This window comes from Haliotis rubra, unplaced genomic scaffold, assembly GCF_003918875.1.
Source record: "Haliotis rubra isolate DU_JTF1 unplaced genomic scaffold, ASM391887v1 Scf246, whole genome shotgun sequence".
Taxonomy (NCBI): Eukaryota; Metazoa; Mollusca; class Gastropoda; order Lepetellida; family Haliotidae; genus Haliotis; species Haliotis rubra.
In genome coordinates, this window is record NW_025766514.1 from 955,240 (window position 1) to 979,187 (window position 23,948).

The 23,948-nt window shown below is 43.5% G+C and overlaps 1 protein-coding gene across 1 annotated transcript; it reads right to left on the reverse strand.

Annotated features, from left to right (window-relative positions):
- Positions 1–1,323: 1,323 nt before the first annotated feature.
- LOC124279087 lies at positions 1,324–8,747 on the reverse strand. Its single transcript, XM_046714887.1, has 6 exons — positions 8,534–8,747; positions 6,307–6,400; positions 5,683–5,826; positions 5,293–5,358; positions 3,431–3,529; positions 1,324–2,042 (listed from the first exon to the last, which is right to left on the reverse strand). Exons 1-6 carry the CDS (start codon positions 8,627–8,629, stop codon positions 1,963–1,965), a joined length of 579 nt encoding a protein of 192 aa, XP_046570843.1. The 5' UTR covers positions 8,630–8,747; the 3' UTR covers positions 1,324–1,962.
- Between the last annotated feature and the right edge of the window lie 15,201 nt (positions 8,748–23,948).

Sequence of the window (23,948 nt, forward strand, 5' to 3'; positions counted from 1 at the left end):
TGACGAGCGTCCTCAAAGGTCATGGCAGACAATCGTGATCCCAACCCCACTTCCTACAGATGCTGGTGGCACTGGCTTGTATATAGGTTACAAAGCGTTACAAGTTTCAGTTTACTTGACATGATTCAGTGGTATAAGAACAGGCCGAATGAGTGTCCATTGGTAGAGTGAGTTAAGTTTTACGCCGCATTTAGCAATATTCCAGCAATATCCTGGCGGGGGACACCAGAAATGGGCTTCACACATTGTACCCATGTGAGGAATCGAACCCAGGTGTTCGGCGTGACGAGCGACGCTTTAACCACAAGGCTACTTCACCGCTCCTAAACCGTTGTACCTGTAGATTCATGAAGGGTCAGTGGTTTGCTGTATTAGACTTATACTAGACGAAGGCACAATGACTTGGAATGCAGCGTGCTTGAAACATATACACTAAGCGCCAAAAGAAACGTTACCCTCCCACCTTTATGAATTACTTCAAAACTATCAAAATATGTTAGAAGGTATTAGTTTAGAAGAAAGCTTACCAACACAGCTTTATGCAAATCACGAAAATACATTCTCAAATGCATTCATATTTAGGTGAAATGAATCTTTTTCAGAAGAGTTAAATTGTCCTATTTTCGCCCATGCCGAAATAAACCAATAACAGTGATTTAGATGTCCAAAAGAAAGGTCGAAATAATATTCTGCTTTGAGACAAAGATAAACCATTTAAAGTCACCATTTTTCAACTATTAAAACAAGAAACAACTGTTGTAGAGTGTGTAAAATTGTAAAATAATCACTCCTATGATTTCAGTCGGTTTTTCCAGTCAGTCAGTTTTAAAACATTTGCTGCTAATTTGCCAAGAAAAGGACGTCCACGCATCACAACGCCAGCTGTAGATAGGTACCTCCGGATCCGTCATTAAGGAAGGAGGGTAACGTTTCTTTTGACCTTTAGTGTATACAAACGTCACCCATGAAGATCCGGGTTAGAATTGATCTTCAGGAACCCAAGCTTATCGTGAGAGGCGACTGACGGGATGGGGTTGTCAGACTCGCTGACTTAGTTGACACAAGTCATCGCATCCCAATTGCGATGCCCATGGTGTTGATCACTGGCCCAGACTCCATTATGTATAGAAGACCGCCAAATAAGGGAACACATGATAGCACATATGTTCCTTTTAAACTTTTCCAGGTTTCTTCACGAGCTTTGTATCGCACTGTGGGTGAAAATCTGAGAATATATAGAGGAACACTACGATGAAGTGGTGTTCCCTTATTTGTTTCCCTCAGTATATGTGTGGCGTTAAACAGCAAACAAACACAATATAGTCAAGTTTGTATAAACTAAGGTTGGTTTTAATAAAATGAAATCGACAACAAACGTAATTTACATTACCAAAATACACATTGTGTCAGTTCGTATAAATAATGGACAATCAAGTAAAACTATGAAAAACAAAAATGATGATAATTATTAGGAACACGATCGCACATGCTTCTATGGCTGAGCAGGTTCTGATGAATGTACATTTCATTTCCCAGCTGAAAAGTAAGTTGTTGTTATGAAGTATATCAAAAGTGACATATACATTGAGCACAGTTGTGTAACATAAATTCTTCAACCATAACAGAATGATTGCTGGCCATACAATCATACTATGATCATACTGATATTCATAATAACACACACACACACATGTTTGACAATACTGGCACATCATTAACAACCAATTGTGTTTGACAGCAACATACTTCTGCTGGATTTGGTCGATTAACAGTAATTATGTTGAGATGTAATGATATAATCACTGGCATGTAATGACATGACAATCACGACGATTTATTTTGTTTTAGCTGAACAATGATAGATCACCAGACAGCACACGTGTAGCCGAGTACAAGTAGCAGGCGAGGTGGATCTCTAACGCTGGACAATAAATGCATAGTTCTCATCTCGTTGGTGAATATCTAGTCTGTTCGTCTCAAGCTCTTCAGCGTGTCCAACTCTCGTTCAATCTCACGTTTTTTGGTGTCGTCCCACTCTCCATCTGAAAACAAAAGTAAATAAAACAAATGCAACAAGAAAAAAAAAACTCATGCGTTTACAGGCAGGGCTCGTATGTACTTCTAAAACAGGAAGTAACTTCAGTGACGGTCACGTGACCCAAGCCTCAGCTCGTCAGGATGTAAGCTACTTCCTGTTGAAGGTGACACTGTGGACATCCGGGCTAAACAGGCCTTTGAACAGTGCTTGTCATACCGGGAAGGATCCGCTGACTGAGTTGATATGCCGTATCCCATATGGGTTGATCAGCGGCCATGATGCCAATCAAAGACCGCCGTCATATAATGTTTCTGCTACTGGTGTCTGCTACTGGTGTCAGTTTGGCGTTGCCTCAGAGTAGCAGCTAGCGTTGATTCACAAACAATCTTTGTTTGCTTGCTAGTTATTTTTGTTAGGAGAGTATTATTTAAATGACATGAGTGTCGGATAAAGAAACTCTTATTCCCTTTGAATAACCCATTGTTTCAAAGGGACGACCACTTGGTGAAAGCAGCATGAATCAGTCCGCCAACGTACAGTACGTCAAAGGAGTTGCTGGTTTCCATGGAGACAGGGGCAATTCGCTGAGTAGACCTGGGAGGTATGGTAAAATTTATGATAGCGGGTTCGAATCCCATAAACATCCGGACTATGTTTCTAGGTTCGTCCGCAAAATCGCGGGCTTTGCCAAAGTGGTACCTGCCTATAACCAGCATCAGTTTCGTCGCTGACATTTTGTGATTAAAGTGCTTAAACTCACTCGATCACGCACTTTCAGGTTACATTCATCACGACAACATCACTTCCAATGATCACAGACACATTGTTCTCTATGTAAGGTGTGTAAGAACAATGTGTGTGTGTGCTCTGTGTAATAACAACGCGTCTACTGTGTGTGCAATAACAATGTGTCCGCTGTGTGTAATTACAATGTGTCTGATGTGTGTAATAACACTGTGTCTGATGTGTGTAATAACCATGTGTCTGTTGTGTGTGTAACAACAATGTGTCTACTGTGTAATAACCGCGTGTTTGCCGTGTGTGTAATAACCATGTGTCTGCTGTGTGTAATAACAATGTGTCTGCTGTGTGTAATAACCACGTGTTTGCTGTGTGTGTAATAACCATGTGTCTGCTGTCTGTGTAATAACCGCGTGTTTGCCGTGTGTGGAATAACCACGTGTTTGCTGTGTGTAATAACCATGTGTTTGCTGTCTGTGTAATAACAACGTGTTTGCTGTGTGTAACAACCGCATATTTGCCGTGTGTGTAATAACCACGTGTCCGCTGTGTGTAATAACCATGTATTTGCTGTGTGTGTAATAACAATGAGTCTGATGTGTGTGATAACAATGTCTGTGTTGTGTTGTGTCTGGAACGCGATATACCAACCTGGAGATTCCAGATCTTGTATGATTTCCTTGACCGTGAAGCCGCTGTGTAGCGCCATCTGGATGTCCTTCAACAGCCGGTCCTCTACGGCATGCAGCACTGGAACATTAGAGGACAAACAGGCTATGTGGCGGTGAGGAAAAGTATGGCAGATATGTTATGCTGTGTCTGCAATATCTGCACATGAGTAAATGAACGAACATATGCGCTTGATTAGGGCAGTGTGACTGATAATCATCATCTGCTTTATTATCATAACGTTTTTAATTATCACAGCGTTCTTGATTGTCAGTGTTCTGATAATCGCAGCTTGATTATACAGTGTTCTTGATTATAGTAGTGTTCTTGCAAAATGCTTGATTATCACAGTGTGCTTGATTATCACAATCTGTTTGATTATCACAATGTTCTTTATTATCACAATGTTCTTGATTATCACAATGTTCTTTGTTATCACAATGTTCTTGATTATCACAATGTTCTTTATTATCACAATGTTCTTGATTATCACAATGTGCTTTATTATCACAATGTTCTTGATTATCACAATGGTCTTGATTATCACAATGTGCTTTATTATCACAATGGTCTTGATTATCACAATGGTCTTGATTATCACAATGTTCTTTTATTATCACAGTGTACTTAATCAGCATACATTGTTTGATTATTGCAATGTGTTTTGATATCGCAGTATGTTGTTCAAGGAGTGATGGTCCGAACATTTCCGAACAATTAAATACAATTTTTTTTCCCGGGAAACAATATAACACACGAGTAATAATTGTTCACTGGATATCGTGAAATCAAGTCAAAACATTGATTATACAACAGTCTCGTTTCCTGTTGACTGGGTTCCGTCCTATTGCGCAACTTAGTACAATAACCAGTCCAGAATTTTGAGACCAATTCATTTAACTGGATGAATAAATATTAATCAGTATTATTTGATACATCTAAGCACTTGTAAATTGCAACACTACGCTCCTTCTTATCCTTGCAAGCACGTCGTGCAGCGTGCTCTGTCGTACAGCGAGCTCTGACAAACGGAAACCTGAAAATCGTGGAAATCTCAAAACGAGGCTCTGCCGCAAGAAATGTTTGGCGGTCTGGTACGGAATTGATATTATATCAATCACATTGTGCGTTACAGAACTACACTGAATAACCGCAAAAAACCTATAACAGGTGTAACCAGTGAGCCAGATGCACTGTTAATCATTTTACGACCTCATCAAACAGGGGCAGTCTGTGACGTCTTAGTTAAGGTCATGCTGCCTACACCTCGCCATAAAATATAGAAATACGATATTATTAAAATTAAAATTCATTTGTAAATACCATTTTCTTATGAAACAAGGAATTGGAATTCAGTGTAACCATAGTTGTTTGTGATGTCTATTTTCACTTTCACACGAGACAATTCGGATCGGCTGAAAAGTAGGTCATTGTCTGAATAGGTTAATGAAACTCATGTTTCGGTTTGTACTCATGGAAACGAATAAGGGCACACCTGAAAATACAAGTTTTCTTTTATTCTTCACCAGGTTTATTCACAAGGTACGTATTGCACTGTGGGTAAAATTCTGGAAATAAATAAAGGAACGCTTGTACTTTCATGTGTTCCCATATTCGTTTTCATGAGTATATATGTTCATGTTCATATATGTGCAGGAGAGAGCTAAATTGTGACACGACCAAGCCAGTTTGTTTGTGTGAAAGAAGTGACCCAGCACCTATTATATTACACGTATTAGGACATATTAATCCCCACAGCGGTGATGTACCAATGCCAGGACCAGACACAGTTAAAGTTGTACGATATGAGCACGGTGACACACAGGCAATTGAGGATATATTACCTTGATGCTGGAAATCCCCGAAATGGCCTTCTTCGATCACTTGCTGGGAGCGAGACCTCGGCATCACTGCAGTAGAGAACGCGTTACAGGTGTTACAGAACGTGTCATCAAGTTACAGTTCTCACGCCGTTGGCTTGAGACTCACGTCTTTGTTACTCATGTCACGCTCTCACGACAAAACTGATAAATCTCACGCCAAACTGATAAATCTCACGCCAAACTGGGTGATAAAACATCACACAAATAGGTCTGAATGCATCGTTTTCAGTCACATTTCTGAGAAGGGAATGTGCGATTATGCCGTACAAGATTCCAGGGGCTGCCTGTCATGACTCGGTTACAGGTTTTACACCATGTGTCATAAACACAGTTTTTTGAGTATCCACTTACATTGTTGTTGTGAGGCACGTTGTTTGTAACGCTGTAACAACCGCATGATGTCCCTCTCAACATCCGGGTCAGTCTCTGTGTCTCCGTCGTCGTGGCGCGTGTCTGAGATGTCGGCTACTTCTTCATCGCGGAAGCCTAACTCATCTGTACAACAATGAGTGAGTGAGTTTAGTTTTACGCCGCACTCAGCAGTATTCCAGTTATATGGCGGCGGTTTGTAAATAATCGTGTATGGACCAGACAATCCTGTGATCAACAGCATGGGCATCGATCGATGCAATTGGGATACGATGACATGTGTCAACCAAGTCAGCGAGTCTGACCACCCGATCCTGTTAGTCGCCTCTTACGACAAGCATGGGTTACTGAAGATCAATTCTAACCCGGATCTTCACGGCTATTAAAACAATGAAGTCATGAAATTGTTTGTGCACATATCGAGGCAAAAGTATATTGCGCTCTTCTATAGAATGTAAACTACAAGTATCAAGCGTCTTGGTTGTTTTCTCTCTTCTCTTTCCCCTCAAATGCCAGGATAGTTATTTGTTTCACAAGGATCCAGTGGGCATCCAAGCCCCTCCTGGAATATCCTATGGTTAGTCCCTTAAACCCAGGGCGCCCTACCTCCTGCAATGTCCTCGTCTTCATCTCCTAACTTGTCCTCTTGTCCTCTCACTGCCTGTTGGGACCGGTCTTGTGCCAAAACGTTCTCCAGCATCTGTAACAACATCAGCAGCAGTAAATGATAAATATACAGGGATTTGTGTCTCTGGTGATATTGCAGTGATACACACCAGTGCAACAATACATTTGAAGGTTTGCAACACTGCTTCCCTGACTGAAGGTCGGTACCCGTTTAACATGCACTTCCTGACTCCGCCTGAAGATCTGTACCGATGTAACACACCCTTCCTGTCTCCGTCTGAAGATCTATACCCGCGTAACACACTCATCCTGTCTCTCTCTGAAGGTCTGTACCCGTGTAACACACACTTCCAGTCTCAGTCTGAAGATCTGTACCGATGTAACACATCCTTCCTGTTCTGAACCCGTGTAACACGCCCTTCCTGTCTATGTCTAAAGGCCTGTACCCGTGTAACACGCCCTTCCTGTCTCCATCTGAAGGTCTGTACCCGTGTAACACGCCCTTCCTGTCTCCGTCTGAAGGTCTGTACCCGTGTAACACGCCCTTCCTGTCTCCGTCTGAAGGTCTGTACCCGTGTAACACGCCCTTCCTGTCTCCGTCTGAAGGTCTGTACCCGTGTAACACGCCCTTCCTGTCTCCGTCTGAAGGTCTGTACCCGTGTAACACGCCCTTCCTGTCTCCGTCTGAAGGTCTGTACCCGTGTAACACGCCCTTCCTGTCTCCGTCTGAAGGTCTGTACCCGTGTAACACGCCCTTCCTGTCTCCGTCTGAAGGTCTGTACCCGTGTAACACGCCCTTCCTGTCTCCGTCTGAAGGTCTGTACCCGTGTAACACGCCCTTCCTGTCTCCGTCTGAAGGTCTGTACCCGTGTAACACGCCCTTCCTGTCTCCGTCTGAAGGTCTGTACCCGTGTAAAACGCCCTTCCTGTCTCCGTCTGAAGGTCTGTACCCGTGTAACACGCCCTTCCTGTCTCCGTCTGAAGGTCTGTACCAGTGTAAAACGTCCTTCCTGTCTCCATCTGAAGGTCTGTACCCCTGTACCATGCCCTTCCTGTCTCCGTGTGAAGGTCTGTACCAGTGTAACATGCCCTTCCTGTCTCCATCTGAAGGTCTGTACCCGTGTAACACGCCCTTCCTGTCTCCGTCTGAAGGTCTGTACCCGTGTAACACGCCCTTCCTGTCTCCATCTGAAGGTCTGTAACCGTGTAACATGCCCTTCCTGTCTCCATCTGAAGGTCTGTACCCGTGTAACACACACTTCCTGTCTATGTCTAAAGGTCTGAACCCGTGTAGCATGCCCTTCCTGTCTCCGTCTGAAGGTCTGTACCCGTGTGACACGCCCTTCCTGTCTCCGTCTGAAGGTCTGTACCCGTGTAACACGCCCTTCCTGTCTCCGTCTGAAGGTCTGAACCCGTGTAACATGCCCTTCCTGTCTCCGTCTGAAGGTCTGTACCCGTGTAACACGCCCTTCCTGTCTCCGTCTGAAGGTCTGTACCTGTAACACGCCCTTCCTGTCTCGTCTGAAGGTCTGTACCCGTGTAACACGCCCTTCCTGTCTCCGTCTGAAGGTCTGTACCCGTGTAACATGCCTTCCTGTCTCCGTCTGAAGGTCTGTACCAGTGTAAAACGTCCTTCCTGTCTCCATCTGAAGGTCTGTCCCCTGTCCATGCCCTTCCTGTCTCCATGTGAAGGTCTGTACCCGTGTAACACGCCCTTCCTGTCTCCATCTGAAGGTCTGTACCCGTGTAACACGCCCTTCCTATCCGTCTTAAGGTCTGTACCAGTGTAACACGCCCTTCCTGTCTCCGTCTGAAGGTCTGTACCCGTGTAACACGCCCTTCCTATCTCCGTCTGAAGGTCTGTACCCGTGTAACATTCCCTTCCTGTCTCCGTCTGAAGGTCTGTACCCGTGTAACACGCCCTTCCTGTCTCCGTCTGAAGGTCTGTACCGTGTAACACGCCCTTCCTGTCTCCGTCTGAAGGTCTGTACCCGTGTAACACGCCCTTCCTGTCTCCGTCTGAAGGTCTGTACCCGTGTACCCCTTCCTCTCTGTCGGAAGGTCTGTACTCGTGTAACCGTCTGAAGGTCTGTACACGCTCCCTTCCTGTCACCGTCTGAAGGTCTGTACTGAAGGTCCATCCTGACTCCGTTTGAAGGTCTAAAGACGTAAGAGTTTGTCTAAGATTTAAAGAAAAGAGAATTACCTTAAGTGTGTTCCTGTCTCCATCCACCAGTCTGGTGGCAAGCAACTTTACTTTGTCCTTCCTAGTTGAAGCCTCGCTATCATACTGGCTTCTCATTGGTTCACGACTGTTTCTCTCGATATTTGAGCCAATTGCGACAGGCGGTGATGTCTTGTCAACATCTTTCTTTTCTTTACTGCTGTTTATATCTGCTAACTATAATCAATAGAAAACAGTGCGTTGATCAACCATAGCCATCCAGATATATAAGTGAACTCAAGTAAGGAGATTGTACTCAAATCAGGTGTTATTTTGCATAGAAAAGATAGGACAATTTGGGGGTGTTAAAGTCAACTACACAATCATACCAAGTAATACCCATGTGCGAGTCTTGTAACCACCATCTCCATATGAGAGTGAGGTGCCCAGTAAAACTCAATTGGGAATAGTGAATGAGTATGGTTTTACGCCGCTTTAAGCAATTTTCCAGCAATATCACGATGGGGACACCAGAAATGGGCTTCACTCATTGTACCCATGTGGGGAATCGAACCCGGGTCTTCGGCGTCACGAGCTAACGCTTTAACCACTAGGCTACCCCACCGCCCCAATTGGGAATAAGGTAAACAGTAATACACAATGTGAGAGTGAGGTACCCAGTAAAACCCACGTGGGAATGAGGTATATATAAAACCTATATGAGAATCGGCTACTCAGCTGTAAAACCCACATGAGAGTCGGGTGTCTAGCCGTGAAACCCATGTGAGTGTCAGGTACCCAGCCGTGAAACCCATGTGAGAGTCGGGTACCCAGATGTGAAACCCATGTGAGAGTCACGCTACCCAGATGTGAAACCCATGTGAGTGTCAGGTACCCAGCCGTGAAACCCATGTGAGAGTCAGGGTACCCAGATGTGAAACCCATGTGAGTGTCAGGTACCCAGCCGTGAAACCCATGTGAGAGTCGGGTACCCAGATGTGAAACCCATGTGAGAGTCAGGTAGCCAGTCGTGAAACCCATGTGAGAATCGGGTACCCAGATGTGAAGCCCATGTGAGTGTCAGGTAGCAAGTCGTGACACCCATGTGAGAGTCGGGTACTTAGCCGTGAAACCCACGTGAGTGCTAGGTAGCCAGTCGTGAAACCCATGTGAGAGTCGGGTACCCAGATGTGAAACCCATGTGAGAGGTGTTGTTTTGCATGGAAAGAATAGGCCAATATGGATGTATTAAGTCAATCAACTAATACCAAGTACTACCCATGTGAAAGTAAGGTATCCGGCCGTGAAGCCATAACAAAAGTTGTACAGTAATATTTACATACACATTAAATCACATGATGCGCATAAACGTTGACATAATAAAGATTTCCTTAATACAGTTGCATGATATATATAATAGGCTACATTCTTAATTTATTATCATCATTATTAGAGGTCATTAGTAATATAAAATTATGTCTTACTGGTAGTTTTAGAAATGTTTCTGGTATGCATTGCTGCCTAATATTATTAAGAGATTTACATTCTAACATAAGTGCATTTCATCTTCTATTTTACCGTTTTACAAAGTTGACAATATCTTCCTCCCTGATGATACCCTGAGCCCTCTCGGTTTCTATTTCTTATTGTGAAACTCCACACCTTAAACTTGCTAATACTCTTCTATATTTCTGTATCTTTACAACATTTAAATATTGTTCTGGTTCAGATACCTAAATGTACATAATTTTGAAGAAGTCTCTGCACTGACATACCATTCTGTAATAAAAACATCTCTCATCCTTTGTACAAATTCAAACAAGAAACATTCTATATTCCCTACTCCCCCATTCAACCATACAACCCCAAAAACGTTACAACACAAAAGAATTCTTACGGCAGATACCCATTTTACCAGAGTTGTCATAAACCCACAACATATTATAACATATTTTAACATATCTGTACTGAGGCATTCTCATAACTTTTAACCAATATTTTACTAAGGTTAACTTGCTCTACTCCGCTACAACAGTGTAACGACATGCTCTGTGTTTTTACAACACCTGGTGTCTATTTGTACTGTGTCACGGCAAATCGTCTGTTCAATACTTTATCCAGACGGTCTGACAACAGGTATAGGCCTACATAGTGACGCCCATGAACACATGGTCCTGTTTTATACAGAGATGCTATGTAGAAACTGTTTGAAAACTTCACGTACCTTCTCCGCACGTGGATCAACTCGCTTTGCTGAAATAGAATAGATGTAAAAAAGGATCAACACCCATGTCACGAAATAACTAAAATATGATCAACACCCATGTCACGAAATAACTAAAATATGATCAACACCCATGTCACGAAATAACTAAAATATGATCAACACCCATGTCACGAAATAACTAGGGGAATAATTAAATATTGTTTCCATCTACTGTCTGCAGCACTTCGCAATTTTTATATAAAGAATTGCATCGTGTTTGGCAATGTAATATTTTACGGCGCTTCACGTTTCATTTAGGCGATGACTAAATCTGGAAGAGAACTATTTCAAGCTGTCAAGCTGAATGTTTAGTCACGTCAGGTTGTCGTAGTTCATGGGTGTATTGCTGGACCTGACTTCTGCTGCTGCACTATGTGACAGGTAACATGTGTATACACAACTTGACGGGTTACGTCGTTATTGAGTAACGGTAGCTATGTGTGCCCCCGCAATGCCGGGTGGCCTTCGTGTCGTCCTGCTGGCAGGGAATGTGGACCCGGACCTGGCTCGTGGCCGGGGTAGAAGCCTCGTATTTATCTAATCAAGTAATGACTAATTCACTCCCTCATGGTGTTGATTACTCACCCCAACTAATAAACGGGCCAAGTAAAATATAGCAGCAGGGTTATAGAGAGTCACACGTGTCTCAAGGTAAAGAGACCGATAACGACCTTAGTCCTCCATAACGTGAGAAGTTGAGTAGTACACCGTGAGAAGTACAGCATTCAAGAGAATATTCAGTGGAACCTGCTTTATATCCTACAGTACAGAGTACAAGAGAACATGTAGTGGAACCTACTTTATATCCTACAGTACAGAGTACAAGAGAACATGTAGTGGAACCTACTTTATATCCTACAGTACAGAGTACAAGAGAACATTTAGTGGAACCTACTTTATATCCTACAGTACAGAGTACAAGAGAACATGTAGTGGAACCTACTTTATATCCTACAGTACAGAGTACAAGAGAACATTGAGTGGAACCTACTTTATATCCTACAGTACAGAGTACAAGAGAACATGTAGTGGAACCTACTTTATATCCTACAGTACAGAGTACAAGAGAACATGTAGTGGAACCTACTTTATATCCTACAGTACAGAGTACAAGAGAACATGTAGTGGAACCTACTTTATATCCTACAGTACAGAGTACAAGAGAACATTGAGTGGAACCTACTTTATATCCTACAGTACAGAGTACAAGAGAACATGTAGTGGAACCTACTTTATATCCTACAGTACAGAGTACAAGAGAACATGTAGTGGAACCTACTTTATATATCCTACAGTACAGAGTACAAGAGAACATGTAGTGGAACCTACTTTATATCCTACAGTACAGAGTACAAGAGAACATGTAGTGGAACCTACTTTATATCCTACAGTACAGGTACAAGAGAACATTCAGTGGAACCTACTTTATATCCTACAGTACAGTACAAGAGAACATGTAGTGGAACCTACTTTATATCCTACAGTACAGTACAAGAGAACATGTAGTGGAACCTACATAGAGTACAAGAGGGACATGTAGTGGAACCTACAGTATATCCTACAGAGTACAAGAGAACATGTAGTGGAACCTACTTTATATCCTACAGTACAGAGTACAAGAGAACATGTAGTGGAACCTACTTTATATCCTACAGTACAGAGTACAAGAGAACATGTAGTGGAACCTACTTTATATCCTACAGTACAGAGTACAAGAGAGTACATTCAGTGGAACCTACTTTATATCCTACAGTACAGAGTACAAGAGAACATTTAGTGGAACCATTTATATAGTGGAACCTAGAGAGAACATTTATAACCTACAGTACAGAGTACAAGAGAACATGTAGTGGAACCTACTTTATATCCTACAGTACAGAGTACAAGAGAACATGTAGTGGAACCTACTTTATATCCTACAGTACAGAGTACAAGAGAACATTTAGTGGAACCTACTTTATATCCTACAGTACAGAGTACAAGAGAACATGTAGTGGAACCTACTTTATATCCTACAGTACAGAGTACAAGAGAACATTTAGTGGAACCTACTACTATTATAGCGTACTACAGTACAGAGTACAAGAGAACATTACAGTGGAACCTACTGGAACCTACTTTATATCCTACAGTACAGAGTACAAGAGAGGAACATTTAGTGGAACCTACTTTATATCCTACAGTACAGAGTACAAGAGGAAACATGTAGTGGAACATTTACTTTATATCCTACAGTACAGAGTACAAGAGAACATTTAGTGGAACCTACTTTATATCCTACAGAGTACAAGAGTACAGAGTACAAAGAGAACATGTAGTGGAACCTACTTTATATCCTACAGAGTACATGAGAACATTTAGTGGAACCTACTATATATCCTACAGTACAGAGTACAAGAGAACATGTAGTGGAATTTACTTTATATCTTACAGTACAGAGTACAAGAGAACATTGAGTGGAACCTACTTTATATCCTACAGTACAGAGTACAAGAGAACATTTAGTGGAACCTTCTTTATATCCTACAGTACAGAGTACAAGAGAACATTTAGTGGAACCAAATTTATATCCTACAGTACAGCGAACAAGAGAACATGTAGTGGAACCTACTTTATGAATGCATGAATGATTGAACGATCTTTATTCCCTCCATTGTTTACGGAAAGTACAATGATTACAAATACCATATATAAGTTGACATTATATCAAATGAGAGGCTATTGGAAGAAAACAGTTCATCATTAGATGTGCTGGACGAGAGACAGCCAGCCCGGAGTTTCCACGGGATGTTATTTACACACTGAATGTACACACTACAGGTGCAGTATGACCTGTAGGTTCCAGGAACTGATTTGTCTGGAGACGATGTTAATGAATATGGACAATGCCATGATGCACAATGTCATTACTCTGCCACAGAGCAGACACAAACCCGGTGTTATAGGTAAAATGCCATGCTTGACAACAGCATAGATCGACCTCTTGCTTATATTAAACCAGTTACACAAGTTCCGTAACCTATGGGGTACAACGTTTCCATGAAGGGCATTAAACCGTGATAAGTCTGGCTATAGCAGCAAACTGTTAGACCACGTCAATGTCTCTAGTTTTGACACTGTGTTGAGAGGAAGGGCTACATGTGTCACCAACAGCAGTTGTTATGGTGACACATACAATGGAAGGTGGCTTTAGACTAAGCTTAATATCCCTGGTAAATAATTCATGTTGTGCTAAATGTAACATGTATATACTTAGCGTTGACATGTCTATCCCTGTGTAGTGGGACACTATGAGGGAAACAAACAGGAACTGTTTATCCGATAGTGACGGATTTTCATGGTTGTGTTATGGGCAGTGTTTTAAGTTGGCAGTGTTTTGGCGACTGTTTTCAGCCTAGTGTCATATTGCTAACGTTTATTTTCTGCTAGCGAAATCAAATTTTCAAGCGAATACTTTCTTTTGGCCGCAGTGTACAAATTACGAACAGTGTTGTCTGAATGAACGATGCTAAAATGGGAAAAGGCATTGAACCTCCACGAAAGTTTAGATTATATTCATCAAAGTTATCCGTGAAAACATTTATCCGTGAGTGTTGGAGGTGGTGTCCGGTTGTTGAAAACTGACATCTAGTCCCAGAAATCATGATACCTTTTTAACAGGAAAAGTGAGAGTCGGCGCGACAAGCTATCACCTTTTGAAGCGGCCTTCACACAGCAAACTAAAGTTTGACAACAACAGGATACGGCACGACACTATCAATATTATACTATATCATATCTAACGTGTGTCACAGTTATAAAATACTTTCGTTCCCATTTGTTACAAGTATTAGTAAGTGATGTGTTTCTTCAGCCTATATAAGTTACAAGGAAAGCCGACCCGCTGATTAATACGAACCTGGCAAGGGAGGTAAGCGCGGGACAGATTGAGTGAGTGAGTTTAGTTTTACGCCGTTTTGAGCAATATTCGGCAATCACGGCGGGGGACACCAGAAATGGGCGTCACACAATGTACCTACGTGGGGAATCGAACCCGGATCTTAGGCGTGACGAGTGAACGCTTTAACAAACAAGGAACCCCACCGCCGGGACAGATTGACGTTAAAGGAGCATTAACTAAGACGCCCAACATTTCTACATATATCGTTGGTGTAGTTCAACTGTTTGATATTATTACACATGACTATGTCGACTGCGGGGTGTAAATGGCTGATTGAGTGAATGCTGCTGTACGCCGCCTGTCCTTAGTTATCAGTCCTCAATAGCTGGAATACATGTACTGAATGGGGCGAGGCACGTCCATGGAAAAATTATTCCCAAGGGAAACACGATGGGAGTAAAACATGGACTGGTCGGCTCGGAGTTATATAAAATGCAACAGGGTATATAAGTGGGCAATCAGTAAGAAACCGGTACGGACTAGTGACTATATATTACCTTATAGACAGACGCACGCATGCACACACATTCATTGTCGCCCAAAAAAGTGAACTGATCTTGAAAACAGCATTAACCCTCATTTCACCTCACGCGACCTCACCTCATCCCACCTCACCCCCATCCTCGATAATCTCCAGGGTCTACGTTTCGATAAATCTCCATTACACCCTGGATGCATCTACCCGCGATGCATCCAGGGTATAGTGGAGATTCATCGGAACGTATACCCTGGAGATAATCGAGGATGCCTCACCCCAAATTGCCTTACTTCTGGCGGCATTCACTGCCAGTCCACGATCAGTCAAGCAGACCGACAATACAAACTGGACCTCACTCGACCCCACCTCACCCCGCCTCACCCCACATCACCAAGAATTGCCTTACCTCTGGCGGTATTCACTGCCAGTCCACGAGCAGCCAAGCAGGCCGACAATACAACGTGGACAAAGAACTGGTGGAGCTGCATCGCGATTCGTGCCCTCCCAATGTGTATTACATGTGAGGACAAACCTGTGGTGAAGGTAGTTAACGTGTTTAATCTATGCGTGGAAGTGATACAATCAGGATACAATCATACAACCAGGAAGCGATTACACAGCTTAGTACAAGCTGGGAATTAACAAACACCAGTTGATACAGACCAACATATGTCTTATCTGGGATTGCTCTTTCTCAGCAGAGACTGTAGAACACTTGCAGAATGTCACGCTTACAAAGGGAGGTAAGTGGTGTGAGAGAAAGATCTTCACCACAAGGGTTTAATAATCTTTTGGTTTTTTCTCGTGAGATGAGAGCTCACCAGGGGAGTGGAGGGGATTAACATCTGGCTTATTGCGACATGCTTATGGAAATATAAACAGGCTGTAAACAAATATTTTCCTCACGATGTGTAAAATATAGTGTATAACCTGTGTTAAAGTATGCAGGAGATGTGGCCTTTGGTAGGGTGTATGGGAAATATGGGGGCGTTGTACAGTGATTTACGTTAGATAGACGGAGACAGACATGCCCTACATATACAATGAGGACATTGTTTGCTTGTGCCCCTCATTTAATAAAATAACCCAACCCTTGTATTCAAAGCACGAACAGTATGTTTTTTAGTTTACTTGCTGCTTGCAAGTCATTTGGTATTAGCTCTGATGATGTAATAATACTTTAAAAATACTGACTATACGAGACCAAAAGATACACGAGAGTAATACTGCGCATCTCACACCTCCCTTCACCCCAAACCTACCCAGAGCACACCTGCACACGTTGCACCCCAAACCTGCCCAGAGTACACCTGCACACGTTGCACCCCAAACCTGTCCAGAGTACACCTGCACACGTTGCACCCCAAACCTGTCCAGAGTACACGTGCACACGTTGCACCCCAAACCTGCCCAGAGCACACCTGCACACGTTGCACCCCAAAGCTATCCACAGTACACCTGCACACGTTGCACCCCAAACCTACCCAGAGCACACGTGCACACGTTGCACCACAAACCTGTCCAGAGCACACCTGCACACGTTGCACCCCAAACCTGCCCAGACACCTGCACACCTGCACGTTGTACACCCGCAAACCTGTCCAGAGTACACCTGCACACGTTGCACCCCAAACCTGCCCAGAGTACACCTGCGCACGTTGCAACACAAACCTGTCCAGAGTAGCACACCTGCGCACGTTGCACCAAACCTGAGTACACACCTGCACACGTTGCACCCCAAACCTGCCCAGAGTACACCTGCACACGTTGCACCCCAAACCTGTCCAGAGTACACCTGCACACGTTGCACCCCAAACCTGCCCAGAGTACACCTGCACACGTTGCAACCCCAAACCTGTCCAGAGTACACCTGCACACGTTGCACCTCAAACCTGTCCAGAGTAAACCTGCACACGTTGCACCCCAAACCTACCCAGAGTACACGTGCACACGTTGCACCCCAAACCTGTCCAGAGTACACCTGCACACGTTGCACCCCAAACCTGTCCAGAGTACACCAGCACACGTTGCACCCTAAACCTGTCAAGAGTACACCTGCACACGTTGCACCGAAACCTGCCCAGAGTACACTTGCACACGTTGCACGACCAAACCTGCCCAGTTTACACCTGCACACGTTGCACCCCAAACCTACCCAGGGTACACCTGTATACCTTGCACCCCAACACTGTCTGCAGTACGTCTGCACAACCCGTAACCCCAATCAGCCTTGATTACGCCTGAACTGCTCGCTGACTACCTTTACCTGTAGGGGACTTCATTTATCAGTCTGTCATGTTAGTAGAACCTAGCGGAAGTACCCCCATATATCAGCCAGCGGCAGTCATTTCCTGTGAGCCGGGACAGGGTGAATGGGGTTAGTACCGCTGTACATACTGATGGCCCTTCTGGGTTGGGAACACTTTCCAGCTCTTTGCTTCTTAACTTGCTTCGGCAATGTTGCTCTAAATAGATACTGGGCATAGCTTCACATTGCCCACATGACTGCGAGAGATGAATATGGGTGATAACTGAGTATAGCCTCCTGACAGGATGACAGTGGGTGATAACTGAGTATAGCCTCCTGACCGGATGAGAGTGGGTGATAACTGAGTATAGCCTCCTGACAGGATGAGAGTGGGTGATAACTGGGTATAGCCTCCTGACAGGATGAGAGTGGGTGATAACTGAGTATAGTCTCCTGACAGGATGAGAGTGGTTGATAACTGGGTATAGTTCCCTGACAGGATGAGAGTGGTTGATAACTGGGTATAGTTCCCTGACAGGATGAGAGTGGTTGATAACTGGGTATAGTTCCCTGGCAGGATGAGAGTGGTTGATAACTGGGTATAGTTCCCTGGCAGGATGAGAGTGGGTTGATAACTGGGTATAGTTCCCTGACAGGATGAGAGTGGTTGATAACTGGGTATAGTTCCTGACATGAGAGTGGTTGATAACTGGGTATAGTTCCCTGGCAGGATGAGAGTGGTTGATAACTGGGTATAGTTCCTACTGGCAGGATGAGAGTGGTTGATAACTGGGTATAGTTCCCTGGCAGGATGAGGGTGGGTGATAACTGGGTATAGTTCCCTGGCAGGATGAGAGTGGTTGATAACTGGGCATAGTTCCCTGGCAGGATGAGAGTGGTTGATAACTGGGTATAGTTCCCTGACAGGATGAGAGTGGTTGATAACTGGGTATAGTTCCCTGGCAGGATGAGAGTGGTTGATAACTGGGTATAGTTCCCTGACAGGATGAGAGTGGGTGATAACTAGGTATAGTTCCCTGGCAGGATGAGAGTGGTTGATAACTGGGTATAGTTCCCTGACAGGATGAGAGTGGGTGATAACTGGGTATAGTTCCCTGGCAGGATGAGAGTGGTTGATAACTGGGTATAGTTCCCTGGCAGGATGAGAGTGGTTGATAACTGGGTATAGTTCCCTGGCAGGATGAGAGTGGTTGATAACTGGGTATAGTTCCCTGGCAGGATGAGAGTGGTTGATAACTGGGTATAGTTCCCTGGCAGGATGAGAGTGGGTGATAACTGGGTATAGTTCCCTGGCAGGATGAGAGTGAGTTAACACTGGGTGTTGAGGAGGTTACCACTGGGTGTGGTGGGATCAGTAGTTGGGGATACACGCCACATGTGAGGGTCAGTCCTCGACTGTGTCCACAGTCTGTTCCGCTCTATTGTTTGATGGTGCTCCAGACCTGATTACACTCCTGTCAGTGTACTAGTGTTTACTTTGGGCATAACGCAGACAGATCCTACCCTATCGACGCGAGATAAAATGTTGACTATTCCGCACCTAGGAACTTCCGAAGTATATCAAGTGCTTCCACGTTCACATGTTGCCCCGGTTACCAGGTAACGCTCTACTCATCTGTCGGTAGACCCAACATCAATTTTCAGGGGAGGGGTACAGCGGATACACATGATATTTTTGTATTTATTCATGACCCTTATCCCTCAAACATCCTCATCGTGTTTGTCCCCAAATAAACTTTACGGGGGTGAAACAAAGGTAATAGTCCCGTGGCGTCTAGTCACAGTACACAGTGAGCGGAAATGGGCAATATTCGCCTCCAACCTCCCCGTATTTTCAGAACTAGAATAAAACGCATTGATGTCCCAAGACGATGTCAGTTGGTGGTTGGTAGCTACACACAACCCGGGTATCCTATATCACAACCGAGGGCTGACCCTCCGGGGAACAATCACACAGGTTCAACGGTCATGAACACAATAGCAAAGTTGAACCCCACTTGACTCCACCGGGTATTACACAGCATGAATGAGGCACAGGAACGTACACTATCACCTCAACTCTGTCAACATACAACACCAACGTTTCTTGCTGTAACAAGCCCCACGCGGGTGGTTTTCTTATCACTATACATGTTTTGACCGCTGGTCAGACTCTTCACACAGTATACATACCCCTCGACAGGACGGGTGTTCCGTGGGCAACGGTCATCAGCGTCAGTACAGCAGCCAGGATCGAGGTCGCCGTCGTCATGATGCAGGTCCGGAGGAGGCTGTGAGGAGAGACGCTGTCAGGTTCGGGTAGACGGGTAGAGAGATATGGGACTCGGGTGGGCACGGCCGCGGTGACTGCTTATCAGCCAGTAGACGTCACAGATATGCAAGGGCAGTGGTTGTGTAAACACGCCTCACTATGTCAACAAAACCATAAGTGGATACCCGCCCTCAGTAGTGGCCGGCTACTCCCGGCTTCCGGCTGGACTCAACATATACATTTGTATACTGAAACGCTGACTAAGGCCACATAAGTGTCGTTAAAACTAATAAAGTTGAGTTAGTTTAGTTATTCACAAACCAGGTTTTACACACGCACACGCACACGCACACGCACACGCACACGCGCACACACACACACGCACACACACGCGCGCGCGCGCGCACGCACGCACGCACGCACACACACACACACACATACACCAGTCTTCTACCTTCCTACGGGCGGTTGGGGGTAGCCTAGTTGTTAAAGCGTTCGCTCATCACGCCGAAGTCCCGGGCTCGATTCCCCACATGGATACAATTTGTGAAGCTTTATTTCTGGTGTCCCCCGCCGTGATATTGCTGGAATATTGCTAAAAGCGGCGTAAAACTAAACTCACTCACGCTAACGTACTACACTGAAGATACATAGGGAAAACAAAGAAAGTGAATTGAAATCACACCTCAAATTGTCCTTCCCATTGAAACAAGCTTCAAATCTAGAACGAAAAACCCAATCCACATATTTAACCATAGCTATCTATAAAACAAAACTGTTCATTCGAAACTGAATGTGAAATGTATCTGTTGCGATGTTAAGATTCTTAAATCTAGCTGCAGATCCCCATGATGAGTCAACTTAGCACGCTGTGTTTCGTTGAGGAAGGAAATGACTTCACCAAAGCTTCTCTACTGTTTGTATTTCTTTTTATAATTACAATTAATACACACCTTTATACTCACCCACCTTAATACACTGCTCAGCTAAAACTGTTAAAGTGTCATTTTTTACTCTATTAATGAGTTATATTATATGCTGTTTCACTGTAGTTTAATAAATTAAATACATAGTTACTTATTTTATAAAATGTTGTTTTATTATTATGGTGCTTACCACCCCTGTACAAATTGTTCCAGTGGGCAAAGTTCCTTGTGGGCAAAGTTCCAGTGGGCAAAGTTCCTGTGGACAAAGTTCCTGTGGGCAAAGTTCCTGATGGCAAAGATCCTGAGGGCAAAGTTCGTGTGGGCAAAGTTCCTGTGGACAAAGTTCGTGTGGGCAAAGATCCTGTGGGCAAAGTTCGTGTGGGCAAAGCTCCTGTGGACAAAGTTCCTGTGGGCAAAGTTCGTGTGGGCAAAGTTCGTGTGGGCAAAGTTCCTGTGGGCAAAGCTCCTGTGGACAAAGTTCCCGTGGGCAAAGTTCCTGTGGAGAAAGTTCCGTACACCGACGGACAGACAGTGTGAAAAAATATGTAGCCAACAGGCGAGTTGTAAGACCAGAGGACATAGTGGCAGTGCAACCTTATCAGCAATATTTCTGCAAGAGACCGGATGTAATCCTAGTTTTATGGCAAATTCTTAGACTATTGGAGATCTCCTACAATTTAGCAATGTTCCAATCAGTGTTCGTGATTTAGCACTGGAGATCTCCTAAACTGGAGATCCTAAGGATCTTCTGGCCATGACACACACGTCTTATAACTTTACATAACTGTACGTCTTTGTCTTGTAATGAGTTATATTTCCGAGGTTTCAGGGCACAAGGGAGCCTGAAAAGTCTGGAAACAATTAATTAACTCAGAAGGAAACATATGTCAAAGACTGACAAAGAGATCCCAAGAGTAGGGCTCCCAAAGCACGGCTTCGGTTTTTTCTGATCAATGCATAACGTTATAGCTTAAAATAAGTGTATATGGGGAGCACAAGTTATACGTATATTTACAGAGAATATTGTTGAATTTGGTGAGTTGACCTCCTTTCACCCATTTCATTAATATATATGGTGAGTGAGTGATATAAGTTTTACGCCACTTTTAGCAATATTCCAGCACCATCACGGTGGGGACACCAGAAATGGGCTTCACACAGTGTACCCATGTGGGGAATTGAACCCGGGTCAGAATATAGGGTTAAATAACACATATATAGGTGATAATATACACTCAGCAGGAGGATGCAGGTGTGTCTGCAGACTTCTCTTGTGGTGTTAATGTATTAAAAAAGGTTCAGTGTTAATGTAGTCATGGCAACATGAGCGAGGATCAACAGTTTGATGCTTTGTTAAAGAACAAATAAACTTTATTTTTGGTTACTCTTTTAACTATTACATATGAAAGATTTGTGGTCAGTCTTCTGCGGAACTCCAAGATCATTCTTTAAAAACTTGTGGTTAATTAGTACCGAGCGATTAAAAGTTGCCAAAAGTCGCCTGCTTCACTCTCGCCCGCCAACGAAACCACAGACAGGTTACGTAACTCTGTCGCCAGAGTACTGCAGTGACGTCATATGAGGAAGGATTTTCAGTTAGTTGTATAGATGTATTAAAAAAGGTTCAGTGTTAATGTAGTCATGGCAACATGAGCGAGGATGAACAGTTTGATGTTTCGGTCATAAGGGATTGGGTAGATCTCTGCTTTGAATCGTATTTCAATTTCAAGGTGCGTTCGCTTCGCGTAGGAGGAAATGATGCATATACAGAGAATGTCACCCTAGTATCATTGATATCAAATATATCACCACGAGTTGATAAACAACTTTTATCAACGAGATGTGATATATTTCATATCAAAAGACAAGAGAGTGAGATTCTATTTATGATCCAATACCATACTTAATTTCTCGTTCAAGAGAAATAAAATACGAAACGTCACCTGTATGAAGTTCATTTGAAGACTTCGTATGAATATAGTGAACAAGAGTGATGGAAGAGGGAACGAGTGACACCATTACGTCATAGAAAACAAGCACATAAAAAGTAGTGCTAACATTTATTGCTTTAAATTCTGCAATGCATAAGTTTCGCCATTTCTTGGTGGTATTTTAAGTAAACTTTTATGTCGTTAGAACAAATCACGCCGGTAAGGTCAACTGTATGGCATAATGCAACGTTAGAATATTATAGTTGTCAATAAAACTTATATTTCTAGGTAAATATGATGCATACCAGCATGTTTAGTCACGTAAACCACAAATAATAAGAGACGTTAATTGTCGTGTTGCGATCGATGTGCTTAGGTGCGCGGAATTACCGCACAGTATTTTTGTATATATATATAATCATAAAAGTACGTTACATAATCAAGTACATTAGTATAATTCTTTAGTATAGTCAGATTTAGATGGACAACAGGATCTGTAGGAGTCAGATTCAGATCTGTAAGAGTTAGATTCATTTGAATGGGAAGATCTGCAGGGTTCCGATTCAGATGAACAGCAGGATCTGTAAGAGTTAGATTCATTTGAATGGGAAGATCTGCAGGGGTCCGATTCAAATGAACAGCGGGATCTGTAAGAGTTAGATTCATTTGAATAGGAAGATCTGCAGGGGTCCGATTCAGATGAACAGCAGGATCTGTAGGAGTCAGATTCAGATCTGTAAGAGTTAGATTCATTTGAATGGGAAGATCTTCAGTAGTCCGATTCAGATGAACAGCAGGATCTGTAGGAGTCAGATTCAGATGAAGAGCAGGATCTGTAGGAGTTAGATTCAGATAAATGGGAGGAAATGCAAGGGTCAGATTCACATGAACAGCAGGATCTGTAGGATTCCGATACAGATGAATAGCAGGATTTGAAGGAGTCAGATTCAAATGGACAACAGGATCTGTGGGAGTCAGAATTACATGAAGAGCAGGATCTTCAGTAGTCCGATTCAGATGAACAGCAGGATCTGTAGGAGTCAGATTCAGATGAAGAACAGGATCTGTAGGAGTCAGATTCAGATGAACAGCAGGATCTGTAGGAGTCAGATTCAGATGAACAGCAGGATCTGTAGGAGTCAAATTGAGATGAACAGACGGATCTGTAGGAGTCAGATTCAGATGAACAACAGGATCTGCAGGAGTCAGATTCAGATGAACAGCAAGATATGTAGGAGTCAGATTCAGTTGAACAGCAGGATCGACAGGAGTCAAATTCAGATGAACAGCGGGATCTGTAAGAGTTAGATTCATTTGAATGGGAAGATCTGCAGGGGTCCGATTCAGATGAACAGCAGGATCTGTAGGAGTCAGATACAGATGAAGAGCAGGATCT

Bases quoted from the DNA above. Each gene is read 5' to 3' on its own strand.
- LOC124279087 (XM_046714887.1), bottom strand. From the start codon at position 8,629: ATGAGAAGCCAGTATGATAGCGAGGCTTCAACTAGGAAGGACAAAGTA. The intron at 6,401-8,533 runs GTAATTCTCTTT...ATGTTGTTACAG, and splicing joins GAGACAGGAACACACTTAAG to ATGCTGGAGAACGTTTTGGC. The intron at 2,043-3,430 runs GTTGGTATATCG...TTTTGTTTTCAG, and splicing joins ACAAGATCTGGAATCTCCAG to ATGGAGAGTGGGACGACACC.